Consider the following 17,062-nt stretch of genomic DNA (forward strand, 5'->3'; position numbering starts at 1 on the left):
AATTACTGGTTTCTCATTGGAGCAAAATTCCTTAGTCAACGTTTCCTAATCAACAATAAATAGTGTCCACTGTTTCAGAACATCGTTTCAATCAGTCAGCTGAAAAATACTCAGAGACTGCGACGCCATGAGGGATTAAGCGGGTCAGAAAATGGATGGATGGATGGATGGATGGATGGATGGATGGATGGATGGATGGAGGGATGTTCAGACATGTTTGTGTAACAGCAGAAAGCGGCGTCGGACACAGACCGTGCCTCAGCAGAGAGGAAGACCCGCCCGGTAGGTTAAAAAAAACATTGTTCACTACGGATTATTTTGGTGTTTTTGTCTTGTTAAAATGGGTGGGGGTGTCGGCGACGTTGCAGCGTAAACACAGATGTACTAGCGCGCGTGAACGGGGGCGTAATGCAGCCGCTGTCTGGTGAACATTATTGCACACTGATTGCACAAAGAAAACTAAAATGATGCGGCGTGCTCCTGCTGCAGCGCATCGAATCCGCTTCTCCCGGCCCGTGCAGCGATCGCCACCTCCCCTCCGCCGCTATTTAAGTAGAACAATGACTAGAGCAGAATTAAGTTGTATTTACCGGAGATGAAGTGTAGACTGCAAATTCTGTCGTGGTATGATGGCTCCTACTGTCCATTCGGAGTGTCTGCCTGCGCTCTTTTCATTGAAATTATCCATTTATTTCTTTGTCCTTCGGTAAACGACAGAAACGTACATCCAACGATTTGGAATGCCTCTGTGTGCAACCGGGAGCACAACAAGTCGTATGCATTGTTTAGATTCTAAAAATAAACGAACTAAAAGTACGCTCTAAATCACCCGTTTTGTCATGTAGTAGACGAGAACAGTACTGTTTCTGCCTACCCGCGGGACCCTGATGTAGCGCTGACGTCACGCTTGAACTGGTCTATAGGGACTAAGAAGGTGTAATGCCATCAGCAATAGTTCTCCATCCTGTTTCTCCAGGGTCCAGAGGAGTGAAATACATCTTCTCAGTCTGCCTTTGTCTTTTAGACCTATGCCGGCACCTGATGGACCCGAGTGGTACTGCAGTTTTCCTCACAACTTCTCCATATGTCATTGGGCTATTTTATAAAAACGGCCCTAGCAAATGGAAACATGTCTAAACTTAAAAGTGTAATGAACAGCAGTCATTTGTTAGCACTAAACCAATAGTAAAATCAGAAAGTCTAGATACATAAAACAGCCCTATTCTAAAATAATAGATAAATCATAAAATCACTACAACAAAGTAAAAATAAACAGAAATTTGTCTCTACAATGAGTAATAAAACAAATTGAACAATTTTAAGTACACATCTGGCGTCAAAGGCCAAGGAGAGGAGATGGGATTTAAAATCAGAAAGTGAAAAGGCCTGTCTGATGACCAAGTGAAAGCCATTCCACAACAGCTGCAACAGTAAAAGCTTGGTCTCGTCTAAGCCTGTCCTTTGTCTTTGGCACACTCAGAAGCAACTGATTAGCAGACCTGAAGGAACGGAAGGGTGTGTAGGGATGTAGCAGGTCAGCTAGATAGGGCGGGACAAGGCCTCTTCGAGCTTTAAAAGCAAATAAAACAATTTTAAAATGAATCTCAAAATGTATAAGCAATCAGTGTAGAGAGAATAAAATAAGGGCAATATGATCAAACTTCCGTGTGCCTGTTAAAAGACGAGCTGCAGCATTCTGTACCCTCTGAAGCTGAGAGATGCATTAGTTACTAACTCCTTTATACGGTGCATTACAGTTATCCAGACGATTGGCTACAATGGATTATTGTTGGAAAGCACAGATGAGAAAGAATAGGCTTTACCTTCGTTAGTTGCCTCAAATGGAAAAAAAATAGATTTAACATTGGCTCATATATAAGCCGAGAGGCTACAATGCTTAGAAGTTAGAAATACGTTCCAAGGGGACACCGGTATCCCCTTGCCAGTTAAGGGTAAATACTGGGAGGAGAGGGAGAATAAAGGCATGAGGAACAGGTGGGGTTATTCAGATAACAATGACAGCAGAGGTGAAAGTAATGAAGGCTAAGCAGAGGAACAGAGAGCAATGACAGAGACAGGAAGAAAAGAGGATCGACTAGAACAAAGAGTACAAAAAACTACAATATCTAAGTAAACCCACTGATGATTAATCTGAAGACACAGGCAAGAAAATAAGGATCTATCATAAACAAGAATAAGTTACTAAATCATAATGAGCAGAAAACTAACAAATGACAGTGAAAATAAGGAATGAACTGCTTAGAAACAATTCCAAGGAGGTGAAAAACTGAACAAACTGAACAATCCACAGGATCCTAAAAATAGACAAACACCAGGAACCATGACAGCAAGGTGTAAAATGTAATGAATTTGTCTGATGATGCATGTGAAAAGCCTGTCTGAAGTCTCTGTGACATCATTAGCTGCTTCTGCTCCTGCTCTCTGCGCTGCCTATTAATCAAAGTCTGAGCAGTTAAATCTGCCAGGCTCTCCCGGTGTGTAACTGCCAGATTCTTGAAAGTTGAGCAAACCATCTAGCATTCCTTCATTGCCTGCCTGATCTAAACCTGTCTCATTCCTGTAATTTCTCCAGCCTGTCTTGACCCTGTTGGATTCTCCTGTTGTTTTCTGTCTGGACCTCAACTTCCTGAACCGTCTGTTCAGGAAGTTGACAGGAGACAGATCTCAGATCTGTCTCCTGTCTCTGTCTGTCTGGTTACCTCTGCCTGAATTGTCCCCCCCCCGCCGTCACCTGGAATCCACATTTGTCTCTTGCCTCAGCCCTACTGGAAACCTCAGCTAAGTCTACTGCTCCCCTGTTCATGACCCAAGCCTGAGCATCAGATTCCCCTTTTGCCTCTGTCCCGTGAGGCCGGTCAGGCAGTCAGTGATTTTATTCACTCAGGCAGAGCCTTGGCATCCTAGCATCAGAACCGGGGCAACCTCCCAGATTCTGATAAGGTTAGTGGGTTTTATTTATTGTTCACACATCGCCACTGAGGTGTTCTAGGCCTCTAACCCTGTCCTCTCTCCTGTAGTGGTTTGAGAGATTGCTCCTGTCAGTTCCAGAAACACCAATTCACTTAATAAACCTTTTCAAATGTTCATTCTTGTGTTGGCTGAATTACCAGATCTCCAGATTCAAGTGCATCATAGAGGAGTCTTGCCAAAAATTGACCTGTCGCTGGCTCAGGAAGGGCACACAGTTGTTGACTGGGCTATTTCCAGGTTAGAGACTCAAATGAATAAGCTTATTAATCTGCTTGAAGGTGTCCCTATCACTCCTAACCGCTAGGTGGACCCTTCTGCAGCTACACCCAATCCTTGTGCAGTTATACAGGTCCCTAACAGAGAACCTTGGCTCATTCCTCGTGAAGTCTTTAAAGGAGACCCCGAGCAGTGTCACTCTTTCCTGATGGAGTGAGAGATTAATTTCCAGCCCCAGCCTTCCTCATTCCCCACAGAGTGTTCTAGAATAGTGTTTGTCATTTTCCTGTTGTTTGGCAAAGCTAAAAATTGGGACACAGCAGAGTGGCAAAGAAACTCTGCAATATGTGATTTGTGTCCTGAATTTTCTAAGAAGTTGATTTGGGTATTTGATCATGTTTTGCCCAGTAGAGGGGTATCTAGAGGTCTGCTCTCAATCTGACAAAATGGCAGAGATGTTATTAATAATTATTGTTAATATAATAGTTATTATTGTTAATATAATTGTTATATTATCAACTTCCACACTCTGACAGCTGACAGCAAGTGGAACGAGGAAGCTCCGATGGATGCATTATCCAGGGGTTGGATGAGAAGATTAAGGACCAACTGTCCACTCATGACATTCCAACACCCTTTTTTGGAGGTTTTGGAGGTTACAGTGGGCTGACAGGAAAGGGGGTATGAGAGAGGGGGAGAGACATGTGGCAAAGGACCACAAGTAAGAGTCAAATCCGGGTTGGCCACGTCGAGGGCTAAGGCCTCTGTACATGGGTTGTGTGCACTAACCACTGCGCCACCGAAGCAAGCCAACTTTCCAAAATCCTTAAAGGAGTTAGAGAACTAGGCTGATCTGAGGCTAATGGAACACAAAAGAGGAAATTGATTCAGGTCTGATTGTGAAATAAGATCCAGGAAGTCATCTGCTCCTCTGGTTTATACTCCTAGAGTTCATCCACAGGCTTATTCTGGTCCCCAGGAGGAACCTATGCAGTTGGGCTGAAGCAGATTATCAGTGGAATGGTTGAATGGTGATAGCAATAATTCGAGAATAACCCAATACTAGCCCTAGTAAATGTAACTACTGCTTGTCTAAACATAATGCTTCTTTTTGTTAGCTCTGCCATCGTCCGATAGTGCTACAAGCCTTAATAGGGAACATTAATGTCAATTTAATGGTCTTTTGTGTAACTTAAGATTAATTCATCAAGCTAATAGCCACATGACCCAGATGTACCCCGGCATGTCAATCACGACTAACTGTCTGCCTAGAGCACCATCTATAGCAGGGATCAGCAACCTTTACCACTCAAAGAGCCATTTGGACCCATTTCACACAGTTAGAAAAACACTGGGAGCCACAAAACCCTTTTAAAATTTTAAATGAAATAACACTGCATATAACAGGGTTTTGTTTTTTTTGGCTTTGTGCTATGCATAAACAAATTATACTGTGTTACACTTATGAAATCAATGAACGACTGCAGAGAAAATAAATGTAACATTTCTGCACGCAACAAAACATTTTTAACTCAGAAAAAAAACTTTGGGTTTAAGGTTAAGTAATATACTCGATGTCTATTGGAGTCCTTTATAGAAATAAAGAAAAAAAACGGCAAAATTAAATTATCGACTGGCAGCAAACAAAAATGCCATCCTCTCTCTGCGTGTCGTCATTCTTTTACTGGAGCCGTGCAGTCAGCTGTCAACCTGAACCGGTGACACCGCTGCTGCTGGAGGGGGGACTAGTGGTAGACGCGATTTCTTGACTATGCTCATGCACAGAGCTGCAATACTTTTCATTGTGATTCAGACAGGTGCAGTTCATTTTAAAGATGCAGTTTTAGTGCGTATTCAGACAAGAATAGGGAAACCCACAACCGTGGTGAGGGTTGAGGGGAGCTGAGGTGTGCTGCTATGGGCGTGTCTGTTAATCCAAAGATAACTCACCTTTAAGATGAGTCCAGGAAAACTTTTATTTTCTTTCTACTGCAATATACGTACAGGCAACGCCATCATGTAAACACCAACAACGAACAAGGAAGCCATAGGCTATCCTCCAGAACCCCCAAGTGGGCTGGCATGATATATGAACATAAACAAAAGACTAACAATCTCACTCTCTTCTTTAAAAACAAAACAAAAAAAATACTTAAACAAATAAATCAAATAAAGAATGTATGCATGAAAACAACACATAGCAAAGCACAGCTATTTAGTGCTACTGTGAAGCCAACGTCCCTACAACATAGTTGAACAACACAGCTTCTTGTTACATTTATGATACAGTCCAACAACCTTCATAAAGAGCCTTAAGTAACAAGGTTGTGGATGCTCCCTTCTTTGTCAAACAGTCAGCGAGCTGTTCTTTTGTTTGTGACCACAAAACCTGATGAACTCTTTTAGTTTGGATCTGTTCTTTAATAGAACTGATTTACAGGCGTAGCCTTTTCTCAGCAACACACTTAGTTGACTTAAGTGCATCTACAAGAGAGAGGTTATCAGTGACACATGTTATTGGTAAAGGATGCGTGGTACTACCAGCACTTAGTTCAGAAAACAGTGTGGAGATAAAAATAGCATTATCAATCCCCTCTGACATTGCCAATGTTTCACCTGCAAGTATGCTTCTGACAATTCTCTTAATCCTTTTTGATTGCCATGAAAGGGGAGAGAATCGACCATTGTCACCCATCAAGACAATGAGATGCCCACCCTGAGTACCTCCATCTGAAAGTTTTTCTAAAAGACGCATCAGTAAATGTAACTATCTTGTTACTATACTGTTGTCTCCAAGATGCTGAAAATTCAGTTCAACTGACTTGGCTTTGAGTTTACACACAACTCTGTTTGCCTCACATATGGTCTGTACTGTGGTCTGTTTGAGACTAGATGCCAAATGACTTGCATCAAACATGACATCAGGCCTTCTCTGTCTTGCCACCCACAACAGTTGGCCTATCTTTGACCTGAGCTGCTCTCTCTCCTCCTCAGTGAGGGGGGAAGCTGACTCTGCTGCTCTAGAGGGTGAGAGGTTGATAGGTTGCAGGTTTTGAATGCATGTCTTTTGATGTATTTTTACCTTGGTACCCAAAGTAACAAGGTCCACACCTACATAGCAGAAGGTAACGTGAGCTTCATGACCAACATTAAACCGTGATCTAAGGTTTGGTATGACTGACTCTGAAAAGAATTGGGATCCTCCCCATATAAAATCATCAACATGACAAGCAAGGACACCGATAGCATTGTTGTTCTCATCAGGCCAGTAGAAAACCGCAGGATCAACCTTAGACACAACACCTCCTGCTTCTAACATGATGCTCTTTACTCTGTTGTACCAATACAAATGTAGCATCTGCCAGACCATACACACACTTTCTCAGTTTCCAAAGCACACCTTTGCTATGAGCCTCCGGAGGTGGTTTGATGAAAATGTCTCTGCACAGTTCCATTCCTTGTAGGAAAGCAGATTTACTGTCCATGGAATGAAGTTTCCATTGTTTTTGACATATCACTGCCACTAGGAGTATCAGTGACTCTGAGGCACAGGTAGGTGAGTCCTTTTGTAAGTCAGAAACTTGTAGTTCCTCAAATCCTCGTGCAACAAGCCTTGCTTTTGGTGCTAAACCATTTTCGCCTTCTTTCATAGTGCACACCCAGCGAGTGGAGATGCACTTTTGACCTTTGTCCTTAACTTCTTCAAACACTTGGTTTTGTTTCCAGCTTTTTATTTCATCCTCTTTTGCTTCATCCAGTGAAATATCTTTGCTCAGGAAAATATCCTCATGTGTATCCATGTCAGCAACATTTGGCCGAATACAAAGGTTTTCCAACTGTGATAGATCATCTGATTTACAGTTACCAGCCCCCTCTGTAGGCTCAAGTTGTTCCAGGTTAAACCAGTTCTTGTATTTTCCGGTTGTTTTACCAGCTCGTCCCAAAACCTTTGCAGTGCGTGATACACCCTTTGCATTAGTGAATGTCAGAATCTGACCAGGCTTTATGTTGATGCTGTCAATCTGCTGTTTTTCTTTTGTCGTGTGCTGTCTTTCCATATCCACAGCGTCTCTGTCCATGTCTGCATGCTGTGTCTCTGTGCTTGTATGCCCAAGATTTCCTTCTATCTCTTCTTCATTAATGTCCATTGTAGGTTGTCCTTGAAGGTTGTCATCACAAATGGTCTGAGGTCCTTCATCCTCATGAGTAACCTTTCTCAACCTGAGTCAGTGCACTCTGACACAGGTGCCTCCATGTCTGACAAAACACAACTGCACCATGCTGCCAATAACCACTCCTGGTCCTTTCCATTCTGGGCTGTCCACTCGTTTGTAGAAGACTTTTTCTCCAGGTCCATATTGTTCGTCTGTGGGTCGCAGCTGTTTCTTTAGAGCTCTGCGTGTTCTTTCTGAATACTCTGCTTCTGTAAAAGCTCTTCTTGCAGCATGTAGGGCAGAAATGTGCTTGGCCACCCATTCACTTTTAGTCGTTCCTTCTAAAGCTGGGGCTTTATCTATTAACACCGAAGGTAGGTTGGGATTCTGTCCAAACACTAGTTGATGTGGGCTGTATCCATGGACGCTTTGCATACAGTTCTTTGCCATTAGGGCCCAGTCCATGGCTGTGCTCCAGTCGCACCCAGTACTTGTTTTTACTTTCATTATGATCTCAGTCAGAGTTTGATTGTGGCGTTCTAACAGGCGGCCACGGCCGCGCGACCGCCTCGCCAGTTTTATTATTATTATTATTATTTTATGTTGGCGAGACGCTACCGCCGCTGCCTCGCCAAGCCGCGGCCGCCGCCTCGCCAAGCCACAGCCGCCGCCTCGCCGCCGCGGTAGCGTCTCGCCAACATAAAAAAAAAAATAGAATAAAATAAAAAATAATAATAATGATAATAATAATAATAAAACTCGATATGCTTGCATGTTTATTTGACGTTAACACGCGGTTCTTTGTTGTTGCTTTTGCGCGTGCATATAGTGAATGGCAGGGCAAAAACACATGGAGTTCTCGCCGTAAAGCAAGACCGACTCTCGCGGTCTTGCACGAGACTTCTGAGCCTGTGAGTGTGGGCCGAGGGCTCTTGCAATTGCAAGTGCGATATTTCCCCCACAGACCACCAGGGCGGCCGAGAAAACCTTTGTTCGACCTGAAATGACTCATTTAATCATCCAAAACGGTAGGGAACACATTAATTAACTGAAAAATGTTGCATAGTATGCCTTTAAATCATCTACCGGAATTTCCATCGCCGTGTCCTGCGCCCTCCTGGATAGCGCCAGGGCGACTAGGAAAGCTTGTTTCTTTTTTTCCAAGTCGGTAACTCTCGTCCACATATTGACTTCATTCTTCCAGCTTTCATAGGACTTTCTTTCTTCAAATGTTGGAGGAACTCTGTAGTTACTAACCATCCTCAGCTACCAGTGTTAATCCAAAGATAACTCCACTTTAAGATGAGACCAGGAAAACTTTTATTTTCTTTCTACTGCAACATACGTACAGGCAACGCCGCCATGTAAACACCAACAACGAACAAGGAAGCCTTAGGCTATCCTCCAGAGCCCCCTAGTGGGCTGGCATGATATGTGAACATAAACAAAAGACTAACAGTGTCAACCTGCTGGATGGAACCGCTGTGAAAGTTTTTATTTCTCTGATTTAATAACATCTTTATGGAGCGCTCTGCTATTGTTACTCTGTACTGCTCTACCAAAGTGTCTCTCTCGCTCCTCATCGGACACAAATAAAATTAAAATTCTTCATGTTTGTATTTTACGGTGAGTCAGACTCAGATTTAGAAGCTGGTACACACACAGTGAGAACACACACGCAGGTAGATCATCAGAGTTTAGTCAATGAATCCACCTGGATGGCTGCTTCAGACGTTTCAGGTTCTGGAGGTGTGGCCAATCTGAGCTTCTCTTTCTTTCTCTCGCTCCACGCTGAGCCACCTATGCACCTGAAAACCCTCAGGATTCTGTTGTGGATGTTGTGTGTAACTTTATTGCAATTTAATTCAATTTATGTTCTAATTTTTTTCCATAAGCTTTGTTATGATGGTTGTGTTGTAATTGCAACAGATTTTTTTTTTCATTAACCCGGTTGGGACACTGAAGGGGGTGCACAGCTAAAAACGTTTGGGAACCGCTGTTTTGCAATTACACACTGTTTTAAAGTTACTAATGTTTAACATATAACGTTTTGTCTGTTAGGTATTGTCCAGCTCTAGAGCTAATATCAGGACAATAGTTGAAAGGGATGATTTGAGCACTGGCGATCTTTTAACAGCAAACTCTGCACACACATAGAATAAGGAGGGACAACTTCTCTTCAAGTTCAAGAAGTTATTAACAGAAATAAAACTAACATTCAGAGAACATCACTATATAATGCTGTTTATCTGAATGAACATTATATTTCAATCAACAAATAAAAAGAAGCTAAGGAACTATGTACATACAAAAGAAACAAAAGACAAAATAAAGTGGTTGATCATCATCAGAATAATTTAGTGATTCCTGGTTCACTGCAGATCTGAGTTAAAGAACCAAAGTTCATCATAAAGAATGTGAATTGAGGTTAAATTAGCTTAACTAATTCAGAACAATATTTGGTATGTGTTTCAACAAACATTATTTGATGAAATAACATTTTGAAGAAGGATTTTCTCAGTAAGCATCTGTACTTCTAGGACGCTTGATTTTATTAATGCGATTATACTTCCGGGAGGCTAGGGTTCGCTGAAGCGATCGGTCGCTAAAATCAACTAATCTAAAGTCATACAAAACGCCTTTAAATCGACATAAATACTTCATATTAATGTGGTAACAACGCTGATAGCACCATTGAACGATGGTGGAGCAAAACGAAACAAACCTTATGCTTGAAACAAACCGTAGTCGCGTCGGAGAAAACGGAAGTTAATAGCATTTAGGCTAGCGGACAATCGGCGCTAACTTTAGCTTCAGCTTTATTTAAGTTGCAATGAGTGGACCGGATAACACAAACATCAGGAGCAGGCCCCCGGTAGTGGTCGAGTCCCCGGCATGCAGCAGCCGATTTCAGTCCAGATTTTGCTCTCAGCTTGGGAACATTGACCCTCTGCTGGCTGCTCCGGCTATGGCTAGAGTCCGTTTCCTGCAACAGATGAGGAAGCAAAACAAAGCTGGTTCGGCATAGGAGGATTCTTTCACTTCGCCATCTGGTTAAGTAGAAGTGAGACTGTAGACTTAGCTTGGATTAGTTAGTTCTCCGAGCCCGGTCAGGTCCTGTAGACGAAGAGCATTTCCCCCTCTTGTTGCTTCATTGAAGCGACAGCAAATGAGTTTCACAGAAAGCACATTTACTCAGCTTGGGAGCCATTTTGAGGCCCATGAGGGTGCATGTGTCACATCAGCTGCTGTGACCCTCACACCTGCAGGTCATCCTCTGACCAGCAGTGGGTCCTATATAAGGGCGGAGCCTCCACCTGTTCGGCGTCAGATTGTTGTCTAACCCCTAGTGGTAAACACTTTCAGGCCATCTGTCCGATAAAACGTCAAGCTTTGACTAGCCTAGTTTGTTCCCTCTCCTAACCTGCCTGTTTCTCTCCCTTGTCCAGTCTCGTCCGATTTCCTGAACCCTCGCCCGCTGCCTTGGACTCCCTGGTGACGACCTCCTGCCTGCCCGACGACTGACTCCTGGATAGCCCCAAACCCTGACTGACGCCACGGATCTGACCCTTGCCTGCCTGACCAAGAATTGCCAATAAATACCATCTAACCGTGCCAACTGCTCTGTTTCTGAGTCCATCCGTGCCTGAAGTGTGTGACAGCATGGATGGCCCCCAGGAAGAAGTGGGAAGAGTGTGAGAAGTGGTCTAGGCTCATAGCAGGTAACCTGCTGAGAGAGGCTGTCTCTGCGTGGATGTCTGAAATTCCTTTGATTGCAACCCATCCCGACTTCTCCCCCATGGTACATGTACCCAATTCAATCTGAATACTAGTCCATGGCTAGATGGCAGAACATAGTAAACGTTGTATCAGTGTTGTATTCAAGTCACCATCTCTCAAGTCCGAGTTCATCTCAATGCCAAGTGCAAGTCCAAGTCACCTAGGATTAGTCCAAGTTGAATCTGAGTTAAGTCATAAGCTCTTACAGTTCAAGTCCAAGTCATCAACGTTCAAGTCTGAGTCCAAGTCATGTTGGTCTAGTCGAGTCTGAGTCAAGTCATGAGCTCTTATAGCCCAAGTCCAAGTCAGAAAAAGAAACTTCAAGTCAAGTCCAGGTCGAGTCCTGACCATTTTAGCAGGGCATTTTTCTAATTTGTGTCAGAGTAAACCCCTGAAAAAAAAAGGATTACAATCCGGTCACCAAAATTTCAACCTTATTTTGTGTTACCAAAATTTGACAGTAACAGTGAAAAAAATTGTCCTGTGCAACATTCTATGAACTGGTCAAAGCTATTTTAACACAGTGCACACTGCACACTAGTGTGGTCAGAAAAAATGTTTTAGGTCGGTATTTAGGCACTAATATGTAACCATAACAGTTACTGAAACAAAAACATATTTCAGGTAAAAACAAAAACAGGATATTGCACAGGCCCATAGCAAAAAGTACGTTGGATCAAGGACTTGGAGAAAATGCCTAAAATCCTCCCGCCTAAAAACCTTAACTTTGTGCATCACTGATAGCCCTCTGGTGAAGATGTGAGCAACTGACAACCAGAATCAGGTCTACATACTTATGCAATATAAAAAAGAGAAACAAAATAGAAATTAAGCTGCACTTAAATTAAGTAATTACATACTGAAATAAAGAAGTAGGGCTCAATACTCACCTTTTTCTCACTTTTTTCACAGTGTAAAGCTTTTGTAACCAGTTCACAGTTAACTAAAAAAATATACTCAAGTATAATTACTGGTACTCCGGCTTTGCATGTGAATCCAACTTGACAGGGCATCTTATAAAGTCAGAGTCCAGAGTGAGTACATAGTGTCCAAGTCTAAGTCAAAGTCATTACTTTGAAAGTCCAAGTCCGAGTGCACGTCTTCGTATGATACTCGAGTCAAGTCACAAGTTACTACCCCTCAAGAAACCCACTTGTCTGAGTCAAGTCGCGAGTCATCAGTGAAATGTTCAAGTCAAGTCACGAGTCCCGTAAATGGGGTCCATTTCGTGACTTGAGTCCAGCAAGAGGACTCGAGTACTCCATCTGCATTATATATTACAACACGAATAGACCCTGACTGTTTGGCTGACTAAATGCTGTAGCAATGAGGTTTCCCACTGCAGCCTCCCTGGTGAGACCAGCATTTTTTTTGCTGCACACAACCATTGAGCACAGCTCAAGGTCTTCTTGAAAAGTCGTGCCCTCAGACCACGATCTTTTACAATTAAAGTAAGACCAGGGAATTTGAAATCCCACATATGGAAATACTTGTTGGGCTTCTGAGGTCTAATGGAAGATAAAGATAGGTCTTTTTCACTTCTGATACAATGATTCTTTAATTAAGTTGTGGTCTCTAAGCATGTTTAACGGTTTATTTTAGTCAACAGTGTTTTTGTAGACCTTTATCTATTAATACAGTTTAGATAACCACAGTGTAAGTGTTACTGTTGCAGTGTGACACCCACTTGCAAATACAATTTTACATACCATGTCAACATAAACTACGATGCTAAATTGACCCTGAGTGGTTAAATTTACTTCCAAAACATTCCAACTCTAATCTCAATTTATGTAAAGTGCTATGTGGTGGAGCACCGGGAGCATGGTGAGCTATCTGATTGGCACCGTCAGGTATCATGCAGGTAGCCAATACTAGGTAATTTGATTTAAAAAGCTTGTAATAACCTGAGGTCAATATTTAAATCACTCAAAGGGATGGGATGGGGTGAGATACCACTCTTCAAATACAGAATGCTTCATTCACCAAGGTTATGGTTAGCCATGCTAGATCACAAGCATGTCAACTTTTCATTTCATCATCTAGTTTCCCTCCTCTTCTTGCTGCTTCGTATTTTACCTGTACATCTTTTCTTTTGTCTTTCTGGTGCCACCTTTCCTTACAATTCAAGGTTCTACCGCTTAAGTTAAGGACTAGTTACTGTCATGTTTCATGTTCATTAGAAGGCAGCTTCTTTATTATCTAGCTGTATTGAAAAATAATATAATAATATACATTAAATAATATATATACAGAGGGTTTTTGATGTCTAAAACTGTTTCCTGGAAAAGGATAAAGTGTGAAATATGCCTTTTTTCCCTGTCCCTCCCCAAATGTGGCTTCTATCTTTCCACAGAGTCTAAGGCAGCGCCCTATGGAAACCGCGTCAGGCGGGGTCCTTGGCAGCAAGTCCTCAGTCAAATCGTTCCCCCGAAACGTTTGTGATGTATGTGATGGACAGTTGATTCTGATAAAGTCATTTCAGATGAGAGCTAAGGGAATGGATGGATCAACAGAGTTTTGACTCTGGGTAAGTTTGGCAACTGTACTGAAACCTAGGATTATTTTTATTCTCCTATTAATGATGAAAGATGCTGGTGAAGATTCTCAGTCATCCAGGTCATGGTCATTCCAAAAAAAGTAAAAAACAAAGCAACTGGACTTGTTTTTTCGTAGTTGAAGACGTTTTGCTTCCTTTCCAGGAAGCTTTCTCAATTCAAAAAGTCTGGAGTAATGTGTAGTAACAAGCTTTATACTACTGCCAAACAAAGGCCTTGTAATGGCTTAGATAACATGCAAATTCAACCGAAACAAGTCCACCCCTTAGTAATGGGCGGTCGTTAAAGCCATTAAGCCTGGTCCACTCCTCTGTAACGAGGAGTCGTTAGGCTCGTTATTGGCCTGGCTTAAAGGAGCGATGTTTTGATCACTCGTATGAGGATGCGAATTGAGGTGATGATTGGCCGGAATTAACCCTATACCTGTGTTGTAAGTTTTTGAGAGTTGGAACCTAAGGCCCGCTCCTCTGTTTAAGGTTGTTTTTTCTCTCTTAACGTAGATGTCTTCCTTCACACCCCTTTCAGGGAAAGACAGATGGTTTGATAGGGGTGTGAAGGAAGCCACCCTCGATGGGATATTAATATTTGTGTTTTACACTCCGCTCATTACAACTAAATAGAGCTTAACAGTCTTTTGAAGGAGCGTTGAATGCCTGCTAGCATTAGCCGTTCTAGCTTGCGGAAAACTTTAATTCTACTAACTCTACTTAACGTAACCATGTTGTCTAAATCTAATGATGTTTTCGTTTAGTTTCACTATTGTTCGATAGTGCTACAAGCATTTCTACAGCATTATTAGGGAACATTAATGTTGATTTAATTGTATTTGTGTAACGTTAAGATTAACCCATCAAGCTAATGACCAATTCTCCGCTACAGCTCCTTCTAACTTCCTAAGTTACCAATTTGAATTATTTCCTGGAGGGATAACTATATTAATAGAAATGAAGTGTCCCAAAGGTTATAGATTTTTACTGAGCAAATCATTCTTTAAAATGTTATTTCCTCAAATAATGTTTTATGTGATTTAGATTTGCATTGTAAATGGATTGAACGTACCAAATGTTGTTCTAAATTAGTTAAGCTAATTTAACCTCATTCCACATTCTTAAGATGAACTCTGATTCTCTAACTTTGATCTGCAGTGAACCAAGATTCACTGAATCATTCTTGTAATGAATTTCAATTATTTTATTTTGTCCTGTTATTTTGTGTGTACATAGTTCCTTGGCTTCTTTTTTATCCTAATTTTGCTTAATAGTTTTGTTAAGTTTCACTAGCCTAATAGAGGGGATTTGTTGATTGAAGTATAGTGTTAAGTCGGGTAAACATTCTATAGTGGTGTTCTCTGGATGTTAATTTTTATTTCTGTTAATAAATTCTTGAACTTAAACAGAAGTTGTCACTCCTTATTCTATAGGTGTGCAGAGTTTGCTGTTAAAAGAATGCTTGTGCTCGAATCATTCCTTTCAACTACTGTCCTAATATCAGCTGTTTGGGCTGATATTAACTGGACAATACCTAACAGATTGAGAGTTATTTATTAAATATTAAATAACTAACACATAGGTAGACGGGTGCATCAAACCTAGGTTCCTGTCCCAGGGGAAAACATCAGGCATGTGATGAGTCACGGGGGGGGATTTATCACCACGTTTGTGTGTGTGTGCATATTTGCGTGCGTGTGTGTGTGTGTTTGTGCATGTCAGTATGGGCCCATGACTCTCCAACCACCGCCTCCACCCTTAGTCTTAGATGGTATATTATCAGCAGTTCAGAAGGGCACTTTTCGAGTTCACAGCTGTCATTAGTGTCATTAGAGCGTCTTGTTTGCAAAACATCCTGGAAAATTTGAGATAGGTAGCTCCAAGGCTAGTCATCAGGGCACCAGATTCAATAGCAAGGAGATTGTTTTGTGTCTGGTTGACTGTGTAATTTGTGTCAGCCTTGAAGTCTTTGCTGGTCCGTCTTCATGGCAATTCTCGAACACCTGAATTTGTTGGAGTTTCTGCTGTAAATCGAGCTAGAAACTTCCCCAAGGTCTTACTATTCCACCATTCAGTTCGACCCAAGCCAGCATGCGATATTGTGCAAGTATGGCATCTAGCTTGCGGTGTTGTTCACTAATCACTAATTTTACCTGAGTTTGCATGTGTTTATGCTGTGCAGCTGCCAACAAAAATAACTTATCCCACTGGTACGTCAGACTAGGGTTTGGAGGTTTTTTGGATCGAAGCTAAAGGTACAGAGAGCGATTGACACAGGTAGCTAAAAAAGAAATAATGATGTATGTGCTGTGTGTGATGTATGGGCAGATTACTAATGGACGCACATATACACAGAGATTAAAACAAAAAGAGTTGCAGCAATTAAAGCTGCTGCAGCAATGATTGCAACTGAAAATCTGAAAAGACAATTAGTGCCCATATTCACAAACTATTTAAAGACTAAAAGTAGCTCTTAGTCACTTAATCTTAGTAAAATCTTAGAATTTCTCAGATTCTAATATTTTTCTTAAAATTTTACCAAGGTCAGATAAAAGTTATTCATAAATCATCTTAGGCCTTAAGAGAGCTTAAGAGAAAAAATGTTAGGAGTACTGAGGAGGACTTTTAGCAAGCCTAAGACTGTCGTAAGCAGGGAAGATGGCGGTGAGCAGTTTGGCTGATCCATCTACTACAGTAAACAGTGGAGGAAATGAGCTCATATACTTCTTTAACAATCATACACTTATTAATATACTTTATCGTCCCATAGGAGGAAATTAAATTTATTTCAGAAGCTGGACAGGTCAAAGGTGTGGCTCTAATAACATCATTTTAATGAGGATAAATAAATAATATGTTGAATATTGAACAAAACATTGAATAACCATTAACAATTGTACAATGTACAATGCTCTCAATAATAACCAGTTTAGAAGAATTGGAAAAAGTAAGAGTAAATGTATACAGAAATACAAACACTAGGCAAGATCAAAGAGGTGAGAAAATATTTGCTGTATTGTACATGATGATGTCAGTAGCATAAACAGACATCTATGAATTCACTTGTGTGAAGGCATCTCTTCTCTGGCATTTTGATTGCTGCACGGAGTGCTTCTCACTTTCTAGGTTGGAGTGTAAAAGCCGAGAAAAAGAAAGATTGATCTGCGGGGAAATGTTCTTCAAAGTCCGACTTTACCTTTACATTTCAACACTCTATTCTCTCAGAACTTAATCATAGAGGATGAGCTGTTGTGTAACTGTTAGCTGCATGTGCAAGTAGATTAAGGTGGATGCAACCAGAATCAAGAGTGGAAACAAAGATATACAAAATTTAAAACAAAAAAAAAAGCTCATAAGTAGAATAACAAAGATCAGT

General features: G+C 41.4%; 1 protein-coding gene and 1 long non-coding RNA gene across 4 annotated transcripts in view; one reads left to right on the forward strand and one right to left on the reverse strand.

Moving 5' to 3' along the window:
- Positions 1-17,062, reverse strand: part of LOC105916552 (A-kinase anchor protein 6) — a 421,177-nt gene that overhangs the window by 155,397 nt on the left and 248,718 nt on the right. Inside the window, exon 12 of one of the 3 annotated variants that reach the window (XM_036129222.1) lies at positions 16,498-16,808. The exons of the other annotated variants lie outside the window; for them this stretch is intronic. Coding sequence (XP_035985115.1) covers positions 16,746-16,808 — 63 coding nt within the window. The 3' untranslated portion in view covers positions 16,498-16,745. Of the gene's footprint in view, positions 1-16,497; positions 16,809-17,062 lie in introns of those variants that run through there. 3 annotated transcript variants of the gene reach the window in all.
- LOC118558686 lies at positions 9,895-10,976 on the forward strand. The gene is made up of 2 exons (XR_004928433.1): positions 9,895-10,713; positions 10,811-10,976. It is a non-coding gene; the product is annotated as an uncharacterized LOC118558686 (long non-coding RNA).

Source organism: Fundulus heteroclitus, unplaced genomic scaffold (assembly GCF_011125445.2).
Source record: "Fundulus heteroclitus isolate FHET01 unplaced genomic scaffold, MU-UCD_Fhet_4.1 scaffold_147, whole genome shotgun sequence".
NCBI classification, from domain to species: Eukaryota; Metazoa; Chordata; class Actinopteri; order Cyprinodontiformes; family Fundulidae; genus Fundulus; species Fundulus heteroclitus.